Below are 22037 nucleotides of genomic sequence, written 5' to 3'. Positions count from 1 at the left end.
ACTGGACTAGTCTTTTCAATTGAAATCGGTGGTCTCTTCTTTTTACTTTACAAGCTTTAAATGGCAAAAGCAGGGGCATGAAGAACTTCCCCATAAACTTGGAAACATGGCAACGTTGGAGTGATTCTTTACATACATATATTTTTTTACCATTAAAATGTGGTCTCTACCATATTCAAATCTCTATTCTGTGATGAGTTAGAAGCTATGTTGGTTTGTGAATGTGTTTTTCCTTGTGTTTTCCGTCATAAATGTCGTGTTTCGTAATTTATTTTGGAAACCAATTGTGTCAATTTTTAAAAGTAAGTTTTACCATGCTTATTTACATTTTATCTTTGTTTTTTTTGTTAGGTTAGAATAATTTTTGACCGCCAAATCAATTTTTGTAATTGGACCTATAACAATTTCGTTCTTGTAATAATTTATAGCGTAAAAGTATGGTTGATACATGTATTTTATTTTTTCCATCGCAATACAAAAAATGTCTTACTTCATTACTTTCACTAAATGCCATTCTCTGGTATTCACTTATTACTTACTAAAAAACATTGGTGCGATTTTTAGCTCTTTATTGAAAAATATGTATATCTGTTAAAGAGGAATGTTCAGAAAATAGCTTTATTGTATTTGTATAGAATAGTAATGCTACTTATACAACACTAATTTGTTGAAAAAGCGTAATATCCATTAATAAAATATATTTTTTTTTGTTTTTTTCTTGCACATTTTGACACTTCGACGAATTTCAAGTTGCCTGAAACCGAAAATCAAATTTTTAAAATGGAATAAATCCTATTTTTCCATAAGAACATAATGCCCCGAAATGCTGCCTTTATCATAGTTTGCAGTTTTACTTCCGAATTCAGCGGACGGTAGCTTTTCATACTTTTGAAACAACTTTATTAAAATACCAAACTAGTGGAAGAAACACTTTTTAAAACCGACATTTTTTGCAATAATATGACATCAAATTTAGAATATTTGCTTGAAAAGAAACACAAATTAAAATCAGTGTACGAATTTATAAAAAATAAAGTACAAACATTTAGATAATCGACAATAACAATTACAGTAATAATAAAATTGATCAGTTGAATGATCCCGAGTTAGGTACTACCTTTTTTGAATTAAACTGATTTTTTGTTTTAATTTTCATGTTTTATTTTGTTTGTATTATTTTTTTCGGTTTATGAGTACTTAAAGCAATCAATTTTATCTGCTTTGGTTAATTTGCCTTTCGTTTCTTATCTTGATCGCTAGGTATACTATTTTCATCGTGCAAAAAATCTGCGATAACTTATCTTGTTTATCCATAGCATGCAGTGTCTCGGCTATTTACGTTGTTATGAGATTCAGTGTTGTAATTTTGCTGTTGGCCGTCTGGTTTTATGCAGAGTCATTGCTACGAAATAGTTGTAAAATTCCCGAGTTTACAGCTGACTATTTCCATTAAAATGTAAAAAAGCTATTTTTTTCAGTTACAGTAAATTATTATTAAATTGAAATTTAGAACAAGAGAAAAGCGCGTAAACAGTTTTATGTTTCGATATAGCAAAGGAACATACAAATTTTATAGATTTAAGTATAGTCCAAAAATAATAGCCCTGTGTAATGACGTCAGTTTCGTTTATCTTTATCAATAATATTGGCAGTTCCCAGAAACGCAGCTAATAATTTTAAATATATATATTTTTTAACTTCCGAAGATACAAGTTTGAAATTGAATCTCACTACAAATGGAGAATGTCAAAAAACAAGGAGCACCAGATGCAACAAAACTGATTCCCTTGATGGTTGCGAACATCAACGCTTTTCTTTTCAATTTTCTGTTCCTTTGTCTACAGTAGATTTTTTTTCAACTCGTTTTTAGTCAAATCAAATTAATTATGACCGCATTTCTTGTAAGATTCCAATATTCTCCCATTATTCCAATCTCTATACTTTGAGCAATATAAAATTTGTTTTGCAAATTGAAGATAAGCAATGATTGTTATGATAATTACGTATATACGCGACGTATTTTGTAATTGCAGTCGCCAAGCTTGAATATACAATATGTTGCATTTCACATCCTTGCCGAAACTATAACAATAATCCTAACAAGACATGTATTTGTTATCTTTACTTCTCCCTGCTTATGCATGATACGTAAAAAAATGTGAAAGTCACTGTACGATTTCAAGCGTTGTAGGTTTTAAGTCAACGGTTTTGAAACATGTAATTGTGTTTAGCGCTATGCGTGGAGTATGAATTTGCGGCTGTGATTAGTCTCATAAAAGGTTTATTTTTCGTCGACGATATGGTGTTTTTGGATAAATATAACGATGAGTAAGTGTTTTAGTTTTTCGAAACACCTGTCCCAGTCCAATTAATCAAAATTTTAAGCGATATTTCGTTTTGGTTTTCAAATACTAAAATACGATAAATACTTTTTACTGATACTGTAATATACCTATAAATAATTAGTTTTTCAAAATATTTTGAGTTTTCACAATTCTTAAATTTCCCAAATTTACAGCACAGCCTGTAGCTTGTATATATGTCCATGATACATTAAATATCAAAAAACTGACAATGTGTTGCCCAAAATGTACTTTTCACTGTTATCTTGAGTGGAAGTTAATGGTGGAACAAATAAGGAGTTATTCGAATTTTTAAAAAGAAAGGTTAAAAAATTGGTGCAAGCAGTGCCTTTTTGATTTGATTAATTTAAATAAAGTATTTTTTCTAAACTCTTATTTTTTATTTTTAAACGTGGAAAGTGTTACATATTCTTTTTTAGGTTCATAATGGAGGGAGATGAAGACTCTGGTAATTATGCGAAAGCATCAACTAATAATAATAATACAAAGCCAAACAGTACAAGCAATGTAATAGACTGCGGAGACATGAGCTTCATGATGGTCGACTACATCAAAGAGGCGATGAAGGTAATTCCGGATTCTGTTAACCTAATTTACTTGCCCCCCCAACCACGCAATTTTTGGGTGTATAAATTTAACGACCGTCCTATTTTTTTAATTAATTTTTTGTCATGGTGGATTTAGCAGCTTAGTTGGTCATTGAATAAATAAAACACTGCTTAAATCAGTCTTACCAGACTATAAGAAAATGTTTTCTGGAAAAAATTCTTGTACATATGTTTTTCCCTATTTATTTGTACTGTACAATAGCGTCACCCAAGTGATGAAAGTCCTTTTAAACATTGTTTAGTCAGTCACCCAATTGCAACAAGGTAACAAAACACATTTTCATTGTATGCAGTCTTTGGCGTTTTTTTTTTCAAATTTCAAGCAGATGACAAGATATGGACAGAGTTATATCTCTAAGGAAGGTTTGATTATGGGCAACCCACTTACTTCTTTGTTAGCCGAAATTTTTTATGGATAATTTGGAAAATATCATACTAGAACATGCTTTAAGTAAAAGTTTTCTATGTTGGTATAGATAAGTGAATGATGTCTTGGCTTGCTTTGTTGGAACGAACAGACAATTGAATTCTTTTTTAAATTACATCAACTTATTACATAATCGTATAAAATTCACTGTCGAGATTGAACAGGATAACTCTCAATTTTTTAGACCTAACTATTACGAAAACGCAAATCAAATTAGATTTTTCCTTTTACCATTAACCTTCACACACGGACACAGTCATATATAACAGGCCAAATCACCCCTATACACACAACATGGCTGTATTTCACTCTTTTTTATACAGACTTCTTAATACGCCACTCTCAACAGAAAATTACAACAAAGAACTTAATATCATTAAACAAATTACAGTGAACAACGGCTACAATCCTTTCATTATCGATAAAATTATAAATACCAAAACAAATCCATACAACAGTAAACTCTATTTATCCGAAACCTAATACAGAACACGAACAATTTAAAACAATTACATACATAGGAGAACCCAGTGAAAAAGTTTCAAAACATTTGTCAAAATGCGGTTTAAACGTAGCTTTCAGGACTAACAACACAATAGGAAAATTCTTAAAAAACAATAAAAGGAAATGTCCAAAATCTCAAAAATCAGGTGTCTACAGGTTGAAACGCGGATCTTGTCCTAAAATTTATATTGGACAAACAGCTAGATCCTTCAACAAACGCACTAACTAACATAAAAGAGCGTTAAAAAACAATAGTCTAGATTCTAATTATGCTACATACTTAAACACAGAAAACCACTTTTTTGATGACAATTTTGATATTTTACATACAGCCACAAAAAGTAGAAAATTAAATTTATTGGAAGCCATAGAGATTAACAAAATGAGACATTCAAATGTATTGCTTAGCAATCAATTAGATTTAAATACCTCTCCATTATTAAACTTAAATTCTCACAAGAACTTTAATTAAGGTTTTATTGTCATTTCTCGGTATTTATAGTAGCAGGTAGTTTGTAAATGTTACATTTGATAAAGACACGGTGTTGTCGAAGCAATTGTCATGTGAATATATATAATTTCGTGAAAATCTGAACTTTTAATTCTTATTTATTTTCTCTCTCTTGATTAATTTTAAAATTTTGAAAGATTGATCACTCTGATCAATGCGCTCTGAAAAGACAAGAATTGCCCTTTCCAAATTGATTGTGTTCAAAATTTGCCGATCAATTACATCATGTATTCAAAACTTTATTTTGTTAAATACGACACCCTGTATATTATTGCATTGTTTTATGTAAAATTTATTTCTACAATAACTTTAACCTTTACTAAAACGGGTTGTGTCATTCTTTCATCATTTTTACTGTTATGCGATACATGGAAGCACCGGAATGGCAATTTCCTTTTTTAATATGATGGTTAGTAGGGAGTGAAAGATAATTTTGTTATAAGAAATAAAATTAACATTAGCATATTAAATCAATACAGGGAAATTAAATAATCAATTAATGAGATAAAAAACTTGGAACACAAGAAATACGAACTGAAGTTAAACTAAACAAAACAATTAATAAACTCCCATATTATCCGCGTAGTGAACCTGCAGTATGCGTCTGGTAAAGCAATCGTCAACACAATTCATTGCTATTTTGTACATTCCTGGAAAGTACTCTTTTATACATTCACGGAGTGGAAAATCCAAGGAAATCCAAATCCAGTGATTTGGGTGGTCATTTCCAGAGTTCCATAACTCTTTTTAATTAAATAAAAAAATCTATTGTAACTAGAAGAAACGTTGGAATTTTTATGACTTTTCATAAGAAATTGGAAATAACAAGAAAAAATGATGTAATTGGCTGGTAAATTTTGAACAGGAAGCTGGGAACATTTTTTAAATAATTGTTTCCAAGAGTTCTTAATATTTAAAGAGGCCTGCTCAAACATTTAGGATTCCGGTGAATGACAGCTGCTTTTTTGAATTTTCTCCTCCATTGCTGTTCCTTCCCTATGATTTTAGTTACTGTTCAGACGTCCAATATCCATATTTCTAATGGTCTGTTTGTTTCGCTTATATAGAGCTACTGCACTCGCAATGTATTTTATATATTAGTTTCTCTTTGACCGGCAGATTTGTTCTCCGTGAGGTGGCCTCTTAGAGCATTATTCGAACTAGGTAGTGTTTATGTTGGTGGAGCGTTGGTTGGTTTTTTTTTCTGGAGCTCCTATTTGTCTTTCCCGGTTACTGCGTGTTTTCCAGAACTCTACAAGTTTTGATGGATATTCAGTCTTTAAATGACTCCTTAATATACACATTGCATCAAAATTAATGCACCACTAAATTTGGGTCAAATCTAAAGTTAATTTTCTGGTGACTGGATTTGGATATGTATATTTCCTACTTGTGGCTTAAGTCTTCAGAAATGATATTGTAAAAACATCGTTATTTAAATTCATGTTTTAGAAATATACAGAGTGTTTAAAGAAAAACCACTATTATTTTTAATGTGAACACTATCAGGTGTCTGTCTAAGTCAGCCCTTTCAGCACTTTTTTTATTCTCCTATTTTTCTCAGTTATTAAATACGGGTCAAATGTAAGAATTACATTTTTTTTTATGAAAAAAAAAATCATAAACATTAAATAAGTAAATCGTCAATATCGGGTGCTTCCCCACTACTCCTTATAACCGATTGGTATCGACTACCCATACTTTGAATCAGACGTTTAATTTGTGCTTGATAATGTTTCTTACATCATCCAAAGAGTCGGGATGATCTCTAAGCTGGGTTAAGGTCTGCACCGCATGGAGGCCCGTCCCAGGTCTTATTTAAATATCTCTGTGCTATTCTTGCATAATGTGACCTGGTATATAAGACACTCAGTATATGCCTAAAATTTAAACAAACATGTTTTTCATAACATCGTTTCTGCAGATTAACTCTGAAGTTTACCCAAATTTTCGTGGTTTTGATGTAGGTTCTGTTCTGAACTACTCGAGCATCGGAGTTTTTATTCCATATTTTGAGATGTTTTGGTGGTTAGGAGAGAAATTTAGGTATGTATGGTGCGTGTGCATGTATGTGGTTATCACCATGCAATATTCTGCGAAATCGCGAACAATCGCTTGGAAACCCCTGATTTTTGCCCTTGTGAACGAAGCTTTCCTATTTATATTTTTTCTGCATCTATCATAACTTCGTCGGTTTAGCGATTTACTAGACAATTCACTAAAAAAATCAATTATTTAAAAAACCACTCAAGTGCGATCATTCGGTTGTATAGACTGCCTGAACTCAAATAGTCGATACATAAAGATGTTTAATGATTTCGTTATTTTATGATTACGCCTTGCCCGATTGCTTGGTACGTTAATATATTTTAAACGGATTCTTAGAACAGCAACAACAGTCTCGTTTTCGTTGTTTGTCGAAGTTAATCCAAATCAGATAAAACACGAGTGCTTATACACCTCGATATTTTGCATAATCATCGTGAATGACTTTCATTAATTATTTCGGACTACACACTTGGCCCTGAAACGAATTCCCTGCGAAATTTGCCAAGTTTATATCGTTGAATATTTTATAAAATGGCCGGTGGGCTAGTTAACGCACACGGAACGCGTCTCTTGGGATCGATTTATTTATGGGAATGTCGAAATATCTTTATAACCAAAATGCAAGCAATACATACGTCTTATCGTTTTAAGTGGTTTATCAGAATTATAGAGTGGAGAAGAAATATCTGTATTCTTCATTTTATTATCACTTATTCTTCCAATTATTATATAGGATGGTCGGGGTTTTTCGTGACAAACTTTTAACAGTTAATATATCTCCTATTGTTTCTCATGTTCACAGTTTTAGTATTACCCTGAATGTTTATATCAAAAATAAAAAAGAAGTAGTACCTATAAACCATATAACTATTAGATAATCTAGTGGCCCTAAGGACGGTAAAAATTGATGCGCCTGAGGCGGTGATAACAATTTTGTAGAGATGTGCTTGCGCTATTGTCTTTCTAAACAGCTACCTCCACTTAATTCGTTTTTCTTGAATGTTTAATGGGTTATGGGTATACTTTCAGAAAATACTGCCATAAAAATATCACGTGCAAACTGTCACCGGCCATGTTGATTGTTGACCTCCCTACGGTCCTATTGGTTGAAAGCCAGATTCGAAATGGCCGATTTTATTGGTTGATCACGAAATTTCAAATGACCCCGCATGCGCACATTTATTTTGTACTTTAAAAGACGCTTAGGACATCTGTTTCGATCCGTTCTTCAAATGCCCCCAAATAAAACCCGTCAAATAGGCACAAACAGAAGCATACAATTGATAAATGAACATTTCTTTAATTCATTAATAATTGGAAATATTTTAATTGTAGAACCGTAGATAAATAGGTTTCTTTAAGTGTTGAAAGCATCTGTTGGAAAAAATTACCGAAAATTATATTATGTCGTTAGAAGGAAAGAGTATACTTATTTACAAATAAAGTACTGCAGAATGAAAAAATTGTACTAATATGATAATAATTCTGCAAATGGCGTAGAATTTTGGGCCATTTGCCCCTGTCGTACAGTCCTGCCAGGACAAGTTTATGTCAAGTAATTTTAAAAAACTGGGCAAAGATATTTTTTAAATTTTTAAACCCCCTGTACATCATTAAATCTGAGTCGGTTTTTGGGGGGTTCCTTTTGGATGTTACGTATTGGCGGAAATGGAGCATTTATCAATAATTATCACGAATCATTATCTTCGTCGATTATTAAAACCGGCTGCACGAAGCGCGTTGAAGGTTTAAACACCCGAAGCTCCTCATAGTGTATCGCGCGATTTGAGTATTGAAAGTTCTTTGAGAGTGTTTCGGAAGAAAAAAAAAAACGAAATGAATTTCACTGACTGCGAACGTTGGCGGATCGTTGAATGTTTTGAACGAAAGTCAAGAAGGATTTTGGTCGTGACAGTGCCCGGAGACGATACCCAATCCGGGATAACCGTGACGCACAACTTGTGGGTTAGTATTATGTGAATTTTTCGCCTTCCTTCTTCAACAATATCCGCCAATGGAAAATTTGCTATTTTGTATTATATTTTTTAATTTTTTATTTACATGAAGCGTTCTCTATTTTTATATTTTTTTTATTTCTTAATTTAATTATTAAATAATTTCTACTAGCTCCACTTTATACGTGATCAATATCTAAACCAAAAGGTAGCGTTTTACTCCACGAAAAGAAGAACAAGAAACTATAATCAACGGAGTTACTTGGATTTAATCTACCTAGATTGGAATAATACATATTAATTATTGAAAATTAAAAAAAAAGACAAACCTCGTAAAATACCTTATGGGTGGAGAGAGAACAAACAGTTAATAGGAGTTCACTATCGACGACAAAGTTGGGAAACATAAACTGAACCCATCGGAACTGGCCACGGTGTTATTAATTTAAAATTAAAATTCATATACAACCACGAAGAAAAAATAGTTCTGTGGAACTAATGAAGATAGAGAATGGTTTCTATGTAATATCGTACTCGCTTATATTCTGTTTACCCAGATGAATTGAACCACTTGAATTATTGATTAAATGTTGTTTCAAAAATTGTACGAGGTATATCACCTTATCTCCTCTACTTGTCGACAGTTTTCCTAAATTTTTGAAGAAATATACAATGTGTCCCAGATTTGCTTCTCTATACACTCCTGTTATACCTAAAGCAAGCGTTAAATGAGGAAAGTTTTAGAGGAAACTTAGTGCATTTGATAACCGGCTTCAGATTTATGATCGGCCGGCTTCGTTTTCGCCAGTAAATCCGAAACCGTTAAATTGACAGCTGTCAGATTGTAACATTGTTCGGACACTTTCTTAAGACAAGTAAGATAGCGCCGTATGACATGCCTCAATCATCTTTTGTTATCTTATTATTATTAATTATATTATTAATTTTCATTTTTCTTGTAAGCGCCATATTGGATTTTTCTATTTTTGGAGAGAGCGTAAAATGTTCAGTTCAGCGATGTCTCACAAGTGCACAAAATATTTTATCACCCTTCGCACCGTTAAGTAACATAAAAAAACATGAAAGTAAAAGACGACTCAAGAAGTCAGATGTTTTGTGCAAATTATTTTTTAAAGAAAAAGTGAAAACTTGAACAACGTACAAGTTTAATAATTTTACAAGTAATGTAATGTAAAAATTTGCAAAGTGGGGCGTTCATTTGCATCGCGAAATTTTTGGCAACTGGTCAATGTTTTTCGTACAACCCTAGCAAATGTATTTGAGTTAATGTTTTTTAATGTGTCCAAAATTCTTTATCTCAAAGTTTCTCTAATCCCGGGAGGATCAAAAAATCATTTTTTGTGTGACCTCACAGGAAGAAATCCATGGTCAGGAGATTTAGAATGCCAAGGTATCGGACCTTTTAATGAAATAATTCTTTCGTCAAATTGCTTGCTTAAGAAGTTCCTGACACGAATAGTGTTACATTTATAATTTTAATACTACTTATTAAAATACAACTTTGATAATTTGAGTGATTTAATGTCAAAGTCAAAGCCCTTATATGGAAAAAAAGGCGATAATTAAATCATGGCCTTCTTATAAAATAATTAGGTAAGATCCAGCTTATCGAAGTGTGATAAAAGTTTTGTGCACCTGTGAGACATCACACATCATCAGGAAATTTTATGCTCTTTCCAAAAATCAAAAAATGCAATATGGCGACTGTAAGAAAAATAAATCTGAAGCCGGTTATCAAATGCACTGTTTTCTCTAAAACTTTCCCCACCTAACTTTTGCTGTAGGTATAACAGGAGCGTACAGAGAAGCGAATCTGGGTCATATTGTATACCGTATTATACCTTGTTCCATAATGATGATTGTTGAAACTAACCGAAATTAACCCAAATTCATCAATACTGTAATAATTCTATTACGTACGCCATTTCTTGGAAATGGTGTAGCTCCAATTAATGGTTTTAATCTTTTCATTACTGTTTACTTTAATAAACGTTTTCAAATTAAATATAAAAAATATTTTACTCGTTCTTAAGTATTGTTCCTCTCAGATTTGGTTAGTGGCAGATAATAAATTTGTTTGAATGATTACTTTTTGGGCATTATTCTATTGAAGCTGCAATACGCAAAATTCTGATTTTGTTGTGATGCGTAGTGTTAGTCGGAAAACTCTCATTTTCCAAATGACGGAAATCTCTGATTAGACTGTTTCCAGTTAACAACCAAATCCACAAAGATAACAAATTATACAGATGATTATTATCGATTAGATATAAATCACAAAATTTTTAGTACTTATTGATTAAAGCTCATCAGTGTTCGTGATAATCCCTATGACATGAGGAGATAATTATTTTTCTATGGAAGAAACAAAACATCAGAATAGATTGGTGCGGTTTAGTTATGTACTTTGGTACTTTTTTTATTTTGTTAATTGCCGCTTTGTATTTCTTTTCCGATTTATTGCAATTTTTAATATTATTTTATATTACCAAATTAAAAGTCGTTTTGATGCAATTTGACGTCACTTTTTTTATTTACAAATAAAAACGGCATTTCTAAAGTGGTGTATGGGAAAATTCAATATGGAAGGGAAATTAGGGAAAATTGTAAATACTATACGTGCGTAATGGCGAATGAGGTTAACATGTCTAGGCAATAATTGTGATCAACAACTATGCAAATATGACAGTTCTTATTTTTGATCGATTGTTATATGGAGCACGCCTAAGTTGTTTTATCCGAATTGAGACAAAGTATAACAATTTTTCCACTATCTTGATGCAACTTGATTGCTCTAAAAAAAAGGCATCAAAGTAAACTTTTAAAATTTAAAAAAAAAAAAACGGAATACAGGTAACAAGTAAAATGAAGGATACAAAAATTAAGCACTTTATAATATTTTGGATAGAATTTGCAACATTCTACAGTTTTTTCCGTTTTAAGTGTTTTCAAGTTTGAGTTTAGTTACTTAAGATTTATCTCGTCTCCCCTCCCTACTTAATATCACGCGATGTTATTTTGACGACCCTCCTCCTCCCCACTTATTATATAGAGAGCGTCTTTTTTAATTTTGTCCCATGAATGAAAATAATTTCTTTTTTCTACTCCTATCTGTAAAATACCCAATTATACACCGATCTAGCGTGCGGGAAGCGTCACTTTACCATGTCAGTTTCCGGGATTTTACAGCACGGGTTTCGAAGCAATCGTATGCTTTCGGAGATATTTCCCATGCCTTGAATTTTGACTTTTGTCAATTCTGTCAATGTATTCGTGTTTTTTTTTGCGAAAATGTACCCCAAAACTAACGGTCGTAAAAAAGTATAGTATACAACACGTCCGGTAAACTTTTTAAGTCTCATGCCGTTTACCGCACTTGTTGCATAATATATACTATTGTATAACTGTTTACTTAATATTGAAAATAATTTACAATTATTTGTAAGGATGTTCTTGTATTCTCTCATTAATTATTATTTTTTATAAATTAAAAACAACGAATCCTTTACTACTTTAAAATAGTTTTGGCCTTATAGGCCATGGACATGATGAGGAGCCATCAGATGCTCACGGACGTCGTATTGGAAATTGGCAACGAGTTGTTTCATGCGCACAAGGTGGTGTTGGCGGCGGCCAGTCCCTATTTTAAAGCCATGTTCACGGGGGGCCTGAAGGAATGCGAAATGAAACGGGTCAAGTTACAGGGAATCTCTCCTACCGCCATGGCAAAGCTGATCACTTTTATGTACACCGGAAAAATACGGGTGACCGAGAACACCGTGTGTCAATTGCTGCCTGCGGCTACGATGTTACAGGTATTGCAATTGCAGTTTATTTGATCAACCATGGACCGTTGTATATAGGTTCGCAAAACCAATGAAGCTCATATTTCGAAAATATAGTACAAGCATAAATAAATAATACAATTGTAAAAATGTAACAACACAAACAAGTCTTAAAGCTTACTTATTGCACTTCTAATGTAGTTTTTAATTTAATCTGCATATACAGGATGTACCATTTTCGAAGTCTCCTTATGGGAAAATCTGGTATTGAGGATCCACGGATGCCGTTTGCACATTACTAACCCATTTCTTTGAGAAAAAAGGGTGTAATCAGATTTTCAATAGCTCCGAGGGGAGTTTTTAAAATTTATTGATCTTTCTTAATATGAGAAATATTTTGATTTTATAAACAGATATATTTTCTGATATCCTAATAATTAAATTATTGTTTATTAAGAATTATATTGATAAATTGTTACAAAATAACATGTTTTTGTTTTTTACCCGCAGAACCTTACAGCACTTTAACTTACCTGCTCTATTTTTATAACTGCAAAATGTAAAAGATAATATTCTTGTAAGCCAAACTATCCCGAAAATAAAATTTTGATTGAACTCTTACAGGAAACGATAACAATGCATATAAATTATGTCAAAAAAATTAGTAGGTCTGTATTAATTAAAGGTTCTGATCATTACTACGGTTCTGAAAAAAAAAACAAAACAAAAAACAACACATTTTATTTCTGTTAAAAATTGAAATTCAAAAATGTTGAGAAATTTTCACCAAAATTTTAATCTTCTCTCGTAGTTTAGAAATTACAGGTTCTATTCAAAAACTGATAATTGGTATAAAGTCTCAAAACAGTAGTGCAATTAAATTAGAACAGATCAGATTTTCATAGTTATTTATTACTTTTACAGCTGTTTCGACAACACCGTGACTTTATCATATACAAAATATGACTATTCCAACTTCTATAAATAGATAGTAATAGATTTTTAATTATCGGTGTAGGGTTATAAATTTAAATTTAACAATGGAGACGCATTTACATCCAATTGGTCGTTAAGTAATAGATTCGAATATGTCATTTTATTAATACCCATAGCTTCCAACAAATTTATTTATTTTTTTTTCGAAGCCATGGTAATTGAAAAAATGAGATATTCGAATCTATTACTTAATAACGAATTGGTTAATTTGGTTGTTAAATTAATTAAAATAAATAAGAACTAAAAGTTCAGATTTTCACGAAATTATATATTTTCACATGACAATTGTTTCGACAATGTCTCTATCAAATGCTGTCACGGTGCGAAATAATTGTCATGTGAAAATATATAATTTCATGAAAATCTTAACTTTTAGTTCTTATTTATTTTGTTAAATTTATGACCCTAAAAAAAATATGGTCTTATTTTGTATTTGATAAAGGCATATTTTGTTCTAATTTAATTGTGTTAAGTGTATTTTCATCAAGTGAAAGCTACCTCAGTCCAAATAATAACAGAGTTTGCAATGGGGACACCCTATTTACTCGTGTGTGTTACTTGCAGGTCCCAAACGTTATCCAAGCATGCTGTGATTTTTTAGAGCGACAGCTGGATCCAAGCAACGCAATCGGTATAGCAAATTTTGCCGAACAACACGGTTGTTTAGAACTTTGTAGGAAGGCAAATCAGTATATCGAACGACGATTTGTGCAGGTTGGAGTTATTTGAAATTCCGTAAATAATTTTGCAGTATGATAAAATTAAAAATTATAACAAAAAAACGCTGCAACACAGTAACCATTTTTATTTCAGATTTGTCAGGAGGAAGAGTTTTTGCAATTAACCGCCCATCAGCTCATACTGCTAGTAAAAAAAGACGAATTGAATGTTCAAGACGAAAAGGAAGTTTACAATGCTGTTCTAAAATGGGTAAAATACGACGAGGAAAATCGTCATCGTAAAATGGAAGATATCCTCAGTGCCGTGCGATGCCAATTTTTGCCGCCAAAATTTCTAAACGATCAGATGACTAACTGCGATGTAATTAAAAAAACGCCCGCTTGCAAAGAGTATTTGGCGAAAATATTTAAGGTTTGCGCAATCCGCGGAATATGTATAATATTTTATGGACAGCGGTGATTTCAGGATCTAACTTTACATGTTCGTACGATTGTAAAAGAACGGACGCCAAACATTCCGAGGGTCATTTACGTCGCTGGCGGTTATTTCAAGCAATCCTTGGATATTTTAGAAGGTTTTAATATCGACGACAAAACGTGGATAAAGTTGGACCGTTTGATAGTGCCGAGATCGGGATTAGGCTGTGCATTTTTAAAGGTAGGTATTGCGATTTTATGCATATTTGAACCCGACTCAAAAATTTGAAGTGTACCTTTTTTAGGTTTTTGATTTATAATTGAATTGTATTTAAAATTTTTGGCTTTTTCTAATACAAGTGTTATGTTACATATCTATTCTTCTCTCTAATATTCCTACTAGTTTAGTTAATGAGTTTAAAACTACGTTACTCAAATTATGAGATTCGGAATTATGTCCAGATCATTGCGCGAAAAAAGTGGACTGGTGCATTAAACATTTCAAAAGTTGTAAACAATTAAAAAAAGTAAAAAGTAGTGTTTAGTTTTTGCTTATACTTTGTAAACTAATAATTTTTTTGATTTGAAACAAAACATCCTTAAAGAGGAGGAAGTTTATTAAAAAAAATCCGATTACCTCCATTATTAATTGTTTTAATTTAACGTTGAAAATTGCTGTTCACGCACCATATTGAGGTTGCGCGCATGGCATCGCAAGTTAGTAAGATACAATATAGACAATTTTTAGGGTATATAAAGTAGATTTGAAAATCTAAAAAAATTATTGAATAATCTAAACACTTCGAAAAACTCATTTCCGTTGAAGTTTTTTATTGAAGTTAATTTTCTACTTATTTAGACCATTGGTAATTAACAACTTGTTCCGGGACTTACTTGATCATTGTCTTTCTTGTATACTCGTTTAAATAAAAGTTTAAATAAATTTAATACTTTGTTTATAATTATTTTTTTAAGTTAATAAAAAAATGAAATTCACCGTAATGTTTTTTTTTCCTTTGTCATTAACTTACCGTTTTTATGTCAATAAAATACATTTATTAAGTAAAAAAATTAGATCGGTTGTTTGTCATTTTTTTATATATTTCAATATTTAAAAAAATATTGCAACTTCATAAGGAACTGACATTTATTATTTTATTTTTTTAACAATAATTTTTAATTGTTTTTTTCATATATTAGTTAAGAATTTGTTTAAGATCATAATTGATAGTTCTCTACAAAATAACAAACAGCAATTTTTCTTTCATTAACAATTTTATTGTTTATTATATTAATTTGTTATAAACAAATTGTTAACTTTTCTTAATTTTTTTTCTGAAACTTTTAAAAATTACAAAACCGTCAATCATAAATGACAGTTCTTCATGAAATTATAAAAAAAAAAAATTAAAATAGTCCAAATTTATAAACAAATGGAGCAATTTTTTGTATTAATAAATGCTATTTATTAACATAAAAACGGCGAATTTTCTCCTTTTTGCTTAACTTAATAATTTTGCATAAAGTATTAAATTTATTTAAACTTTCATCACACTATCTTATTTTATGGGTACTCAAGAAAGGCTCCGCGAAAAGAAAAAAAGTTTATGGCAATTATTTAAATATGTATTTGTTAAAATTTGCAATGATAAAAAAAGGATGTTCCGGAAAAAGTTGTTTAGATTTTTAAATCTACTTGATATACTCTAAATAAATGTTTTTTTCTACTCCCGTCTGTAAAATACCTAATTACCCACCGATCAATTTCGTTTCCCATGAATCCGAGCCACTTCGGACATCTCCAGGATTTTAGCGCACGCTTTTGAGAGCAATCGGATGTTTTCGGAGATATTTCCCACGCAACTCACTTGAATTTTGACGTTTGTCAAATCTGACGGTCATTTCAGTAAATGTATTCGCGTTGTTTTGCGAAAATGGACCCAAAAACTAACGATCGTAGAAAAAGTATAGTATGCAACACGTTCGGTAAACTTTTTAACTCAATCGTTTATTAAAAACTCGTGAGTCAAATGCCGTTTACCGCACTTGTTGCATAATATACTATATTGTAACTTAACTTAACCTCAATATGATGCACCCTAAAAATTGTCTATATTGTATCTTACTAACTTGCGATGCCATGCGCGCAACCTCAATATGGTGCGTGAACAGCAATTTCCAACGTTAAATTAAAATTGTTAATAATGGAGGTAATCGGAACTTTTTTTACGCAAATATCATCCTCTTTAAGGACCTTTAGTCAAAATTAAAAAAAAAATACTTTACATATTACAATTAAAAAATAAACACTGCTTTATTATACCATCTTTGATTGTTTATAACTTTTGAAGATTTTAATGTACCAGTCTAGTTTTTTAGACATAATACCGTATCGAATGAGCGATATCACATAATCTTAGTAGTAGTATGTTCAATTAACGTCATTTCAAACTCATTAACTAGACTACATCCCAGTTCGCACAAACTTCCAAATTATACCATTTGGCTCAAGGGTGCAAATATAAATATGACTTATTTGTTTTATCAGGGTCATTTTTTTGCCGTGGGTGGGAGAAATAATAGTCCCGGCCATAGCTACGACTCCGATTGGGTAGATCGATATAATCCGGTATTGGATGAGTGGATGCCCTGCCATCCCATGTCCGTTCCAAGGAACCGAGTTGGGGTGGCTGTAATGGACGGTCTTCTTTACGCTGTGGGCGGCGGAGAGTGCAGCAAATACCACAGTAGTGTTGAATAGTACGTTATATATTATTTTATTTATCTGCTATGGTTCAGTGAAATATTTTCCATTTTTTAGTTATGATCCTGAAATGGATCGATGGACAATGGTGAAACCTATGCACTTTCCCAGATTAGCCGTGGGTGTAGCGGTAGTCAACAGGTTACTTTACGCTATTGGCGGCTTCGACGGCACGGTGCGCCACAATTCGGCCGAATGTTACCATCCTGAAAATAATGAGTGGTCGATGATTCCTTCCATGCATACTATGAGGAGTGGGGCAGGTATATTCACCTTCATATGTATGTGTTTTAGGGATAACAAATGATTTCAGGTTCGGGAGAAATTAGCATCAATTTTTTTATAATCCTATGTTTCTTATCATCATCAATTTAACAACTTTTGTTTTTTTAGGCGTCTGTGCGATGAATCAGTACATCTATGTTGTTGGGGGCTATGACGGTAGAAAGCAACTCAACAGTGTCGAGAGATATGATACTGAAAAAAAACATTGGGAATTCATTCCCAGCATGCGAATATCCCGCAGCGCCTTAAGTGTTACTGTATTAGATGGAAGGATTTATGCTATGGGTCAGTTTTGTGTTATTATTTAAAATTTTCATTTTAAACATCGATTATGGTGATGGTGACGATGGTGAAAAACGTCGACAGTTTCATGCAGTCGTTTGGTACCTTAATATAATTTTAAATGCCTACCCTCAATATCGTTTTGAATAAATAAAATACCGAACTGATGTTCACACTTTGAATCTTCGATATAGGGGTCTCATTGCTCCTCCACCGCGCCGTAAAGCATTGTTTGAAAAATCGTTTTCCTACTGTGTCTACAAAAAAAATATAAAAATTTTCTTTATAATCAATCTATTAGTCAAAGATAATTAATCAAAATCGATTTCTATTAATGAGATACTGTACAGTTTTATTTCTTTATTTTTTGTGTATGTTAAGATTTAAGTAGCCATGAAATTAGGGATTGGGCTTTGATCTTTTTTAAAATTGTTTCCCAGTTCCTTTTTTTTTGCTCTGTGCTTTTGATTTATTGCTAATAAGTAAATGTAAATACGAATAAACATATTATTATTATTATTATTATTATTATTATTATTATTATTGGGCAATTTTTAGGTGGATATGACGGTCATAATTTCTTAAGGGATGTTGAAATTTACGATCCGTTGACAGATGTGTGGAGCGAAGGTGTGCCTTTAACTTCTGGACGGTCTGGTCATGCCAGCGCCGTTTATTACCAAGCGTCAACGCAAGATGTCCCGTATCGTACCAGCCTTCAACCTTATCCGAGCACATCAAGAATGGCGGTTTTGTAGATTCCAAAGTTTTTTTTCCAAAGAGGAAAAATGAGATCCTAGGAGTGGGATTCTACATTTTTGTGATACAATAGTGATTTTGTGAGTTGGTAAAATCAAGGATTATAAGGATTATAAATTGCAAGCAAATATCAAAGAATTACTAAAATCTTAAAAATGTAAGCAAAGATAAAGTGATAATTTGGCCATATATTATGTGTATTCCATTGGAGACCTGTAGATTTCTTAGGTGGGTCTTACTACATGAGAGCTTCGATTTTATTCTATACATTATTAAAGTTTCGAAGAGGATATTATTTGTTTGTCATTGAATCTGTGATTCAGTGTTATATATGTATAGGGAATGTCCTGAATGACTGACTAATATATAAATTGCAATATTTGCAACTAGGTGTTAAGTATCACTTTAGTTAGTTTAAGCGCAATAAATCCATACATGCTTTTGTGTATTCTTCAAAGAATGAAAAAACAATAATGAATGGTATTTCTTTGTATGTGGTGACCAAAATGAATCAAATGGATTAAACACTTGAATATTTTGGTTTAAAGATAATGCAGGCTGTCTTTTTTTTACTGCCTTCGTTAGAATGTTTTACACGTGCTTTTTGGGTTACATGCGTGTATTTTTTCTTAATAGGTGGAATTAATAAATTTACAAAACTTTAATTTGTTGATAAAAATACCAAAAAAAAAACAGCATTTAAAACTCCATTGCGAATACTTTCTACCCTTATAAAATATTTCCAGAAGTTAAGCAGTTACTATAAAAATATCCGTTTACTATTAGGAATTGAGTAAATATTCTTCAGAGGACTCAAATCTATATTCTAATATCAATTTTCTTTCTTGAGTTTTCATGAAAGATTAATGTGTAAGATGTAAGGGTGAATTTTGTTTAATTCCCGGGGCCATTGTTGTTGATAAGACGGGAAACGGAGCGTCTAAAACTGGACCATACATTTAAAATATTTTTTTCTAATTGAGCAAGCAAACTTTTGTTATTGTGCTGGTGAAAGTGACTATAGTTTACATACCTGATTGATTGTAAATATATGTAATGTCTAGTCAAAAAATCTAAGCTAATATTGATCTTTTTATTGTTGAGTGCTTTTTTCTAATTAAATTCGTTTATTTACTTAATGTTAAAGTAAACTTTATGAAAACTAAACCTTATTTTGCAAAACTTCGATATTTTCACGTAGTTAACAGTAACAGATCCTCATTGATATGCCAGAACTCTACCCTTGTTCTAGTGTTTTCACTTCATTAACATATTTTTTTTTGTTTGTCGAGCTAATTAATACGTTCAATGTATTATTTTGAAGATCATTCTTCCGTCCAACAATCATCCAATCGTAATTTTCGTTTCATTGTGCCTTTAGATATGTGTGTGTAATTTCAAAACTTTGCCTCTGTATCTGTTTATCGATTGATAGTCTATAATTATTTTAATTTTAATTGTTTTTTTTTTTCAATTTATAATACAAAATTAAAATGCCTATCAATTAATATTAATCATTTTTGAAATTGGTCATTGTTAGTGGCGTGGACTCTTTAATTGTTATTTTTTGGTTAGTGTTAAAAAAAATAGTGACGTGTTTTTTATTACTTAGGCTCTGTAAAAGCCACCCACAAAACGTCCAGTATTACTAAAATTTTGCTTAAGAACGCATTTTTGAAAAACTTATTCACAATATGTTCTGACTTACGGGGGTTGCTTTAAAACTGTTATTAACTGGCATGTGGAGACAACTATGGTCGTTTCATTTAGCACTGTTACTACTAAGCTTGGCTAAATATGTAATTGATAATTTGTTTTATTTATTTCTAAACTTTTATATTTTGTTTGTTTATTTCTTTGGTTTATGTTGTTTTTTGGACAATCAGAATAACAAATATTTAATAAGAACACAATCTTTTAAGTAGTTTTACAAGCTTGTACTATTGTAATTAGAACTAGTTGTTACTTTTATGCTTAGCGAGAGAAGATGTACAAAAACTATTACATGTACAGTATTTTGCTAATAAACATTCCGATTTTAAAACTTGCGTTTTATTTAATGTACATGAAAAAATTCGAAATAAACTAATTTCCTAAATTCTGCAAAAACACTAATTTGTGATTAGAAACAACAAACGAATAGTAGACTATTGGCGTGCGGGAAGCGTCACTGTACCACGTCATTTTCGTTTCCCACGGACCCAAGCCACTTTGGACAATTCCGGGATTTTACCGCACGAGTTTGACAGCAATCGGATGTTTTCGAATATATTTCCCACGCCTTGAATTTTGACGTTTGTCAATTCTCACAACCATGTCAGTGAATTGATTCGTGTTTTTCGAAAATGTACCCAAAAACTAAAGATCGTAGAAAATAGTATATTATGCAACAAGTGCGGTAATCGGCATTTGACCCACGAGTTTATTTGACACGAGCGGAGCGAGTTTTTAATAAACTGGTTAGTTAAAAAGTTTACCGTACGTGTTGCATACTATACTTTTTCTACGACCGTTAGTTTTTGGGTGCATTTTCGCAAAACAACACGAATACATGCACTGACACGAATGTCAGAATTGACAAACGTCAAAATTCAAAGCGTGGGAATATCTCCGAAAACATCCGATTGCTCCCAAATCCGTGCGGTAAAATCCCGGAAATGTCCGAAGTGGCTCGCATTCATGGCAATCGAAACTGACGTGGTAAAGTGACACTTTCCGCACGGTAGATCGATGGGTAATTGGGTATTTTACAGACGGGAGTAGAAAAAGTATAGTATGCAACACGTTCAGTAAACTTTTTAAGTCACTCGTTTATTAAACGCTCGCTCCGCTGCGAACTGCTCGTGTCAAACTCATGAGTCAAATGCCTTTTACCGCACTTGTTGCATAATATACTATTTCATATGGTGGTCTTTTACGTATATTTTAACATCCTTGTCAGTCTTGTAGCTGTTGAAAAATTTATGTTGTATTAGAAGAAAACATTTTATTTTACAAATCAAAAGGGCATGGTGACGTAGTTTAAATGCTAGTTTTGGTTAATTATCATTTATCAAATTGCGAAAGTTGCATATCTGAGATTTAAAAAATCTTGTTTTTAACCAAGGACTTTGGGGAATTCAGCAACCAACATGACCGCTGACAGGTCAAACATAAGTTTGGATGTAACATTTTTACGGCAGTATTTTCTGAAAATATGCCTACTTCTCCTCAAGTGTTCTGGGAAAACGAGGATGGAAATCGCTGTTTATAAAGGAAACGCCACAAAACTGCAGGTTAGTGAGGGAAATATAGAGGCATGCGCGGAAAATCATTAGCAGTATATTATTTAATAGCTCTATGACGTATGGTAACAAAAATCTGCTGAAAGTGGGCGAGAATGTCTAAAGGCCTTTATGTCTAAAATGACTAACCATATAACACAATTTTCAAGCAGCTCCTATAATGTACACATCAACCTCCCTAAAACTTTATTTTTAATGTTCAATAGTCCCGTCTGTAATACAAATTAAAGATTTATTTGTTCAATCCAAAGAAATACTTGGTGCCACAATTCTCTATTTAGTTCTTTACTCATATTAAACACCAGAAAAGTGAATATAATTTTGATTTCACTTTTCGGGAATTTTAA

The 22037-nt window shown here is 31.9% G+C and overlaps 1 protein-coding gene across 3 annotated transcripts; it reads left to right on the top strand.

The window, feature by feature from the left end:
• The first annotated feature begins 38 nt into the window (after nt 1-38).
• LOC132704113 (kelch-like ECH-associated protein 1) lies at nt 39-20436 on the top strand. Of its 3 annotated transcripts, none has more exons than XM_060673894.1 (10): nt 39-302; nt 2783-2930; nt 11975-12253; nt 13784-13933; nt 14033-14311; nt 14366-14557; nt 16865-17076; nt 17138-17343; nt 17474-17650; nt 18206-20436. In XM_060673894.1, exons 2-10 carry the CDS (start codon nt 2790-2792, stop codon nt 18403-18405), a joined length of 1836 nt encoding a protein of 611 aa, XP_060529877.1. In that variant the 5' UTR covers nt 39-302; nt 2783-2789; the 3' UTR covers nt 18406-20436. The 3 variants fall into 3 exon arrangements, with proteins under 3 accessions (XP_060529877.1, XP_060529876.1, XP_060529878.1); XM_060673893.1 differs by lacking the exon at nt 39-302 and adding an exon at nt 2172-2328; XM_060673895.1 differs by lacking the exon at nt 39-302 and having other exon boundaries at nt 2814-2930; nt 11961-12253.
• Nucleotides 20437-22037: the final 1601 nt, after the last annotated feature.

The sequence above is a fragment of the Cylas formicarius genome, unplaced genomic scaffold (genome assembly GCF_029955315.1).
Source record: "Cylas formicarius isolate icCylForm1 unplaced genomic scaffold, icCylForm1.1 PGA_scaffold_6__28_contigs__length_40554024, whole genome shotgun sequence".
NCBI classification, from domain to species: domain Eukaryota; kingdom Metazoa; phylum Arthropoda; class Insecta; order Coleoptera; family Brentidae; genus Cylas; species Cylas formicarius.
Note: the sequence above shows the minus strand (reverse complement) of the source record. Positions and strands in the feature narration are given on the sequence as shown.

What these genes read in the sequence shown, in the direction of transcription:
- LOC132704113 (XM_060673893.1), top strand. Translation starts at nt 2,300, where the DNA reads ATGGTGTTTTTGGATAAATATAACGATGA. An exon ending in TTGGATAAATATAACGATGA is followed by an intron (nt 2,329 to 2,782) that starts GTAAGTGTTTTA and finishes ATTCTTTTTTAG; the next exon opens with GTTCATAATGGAGGGAGATG. An exon ending in TACTATGAGGAGTGGGGCAG is followed by an intron (nt 17,344 to 17,473) that starts GTATATTCACCT and finishes TTGTTTTTTTAG; the next exon opens with GCGTCTGTGCGATGAATCAG.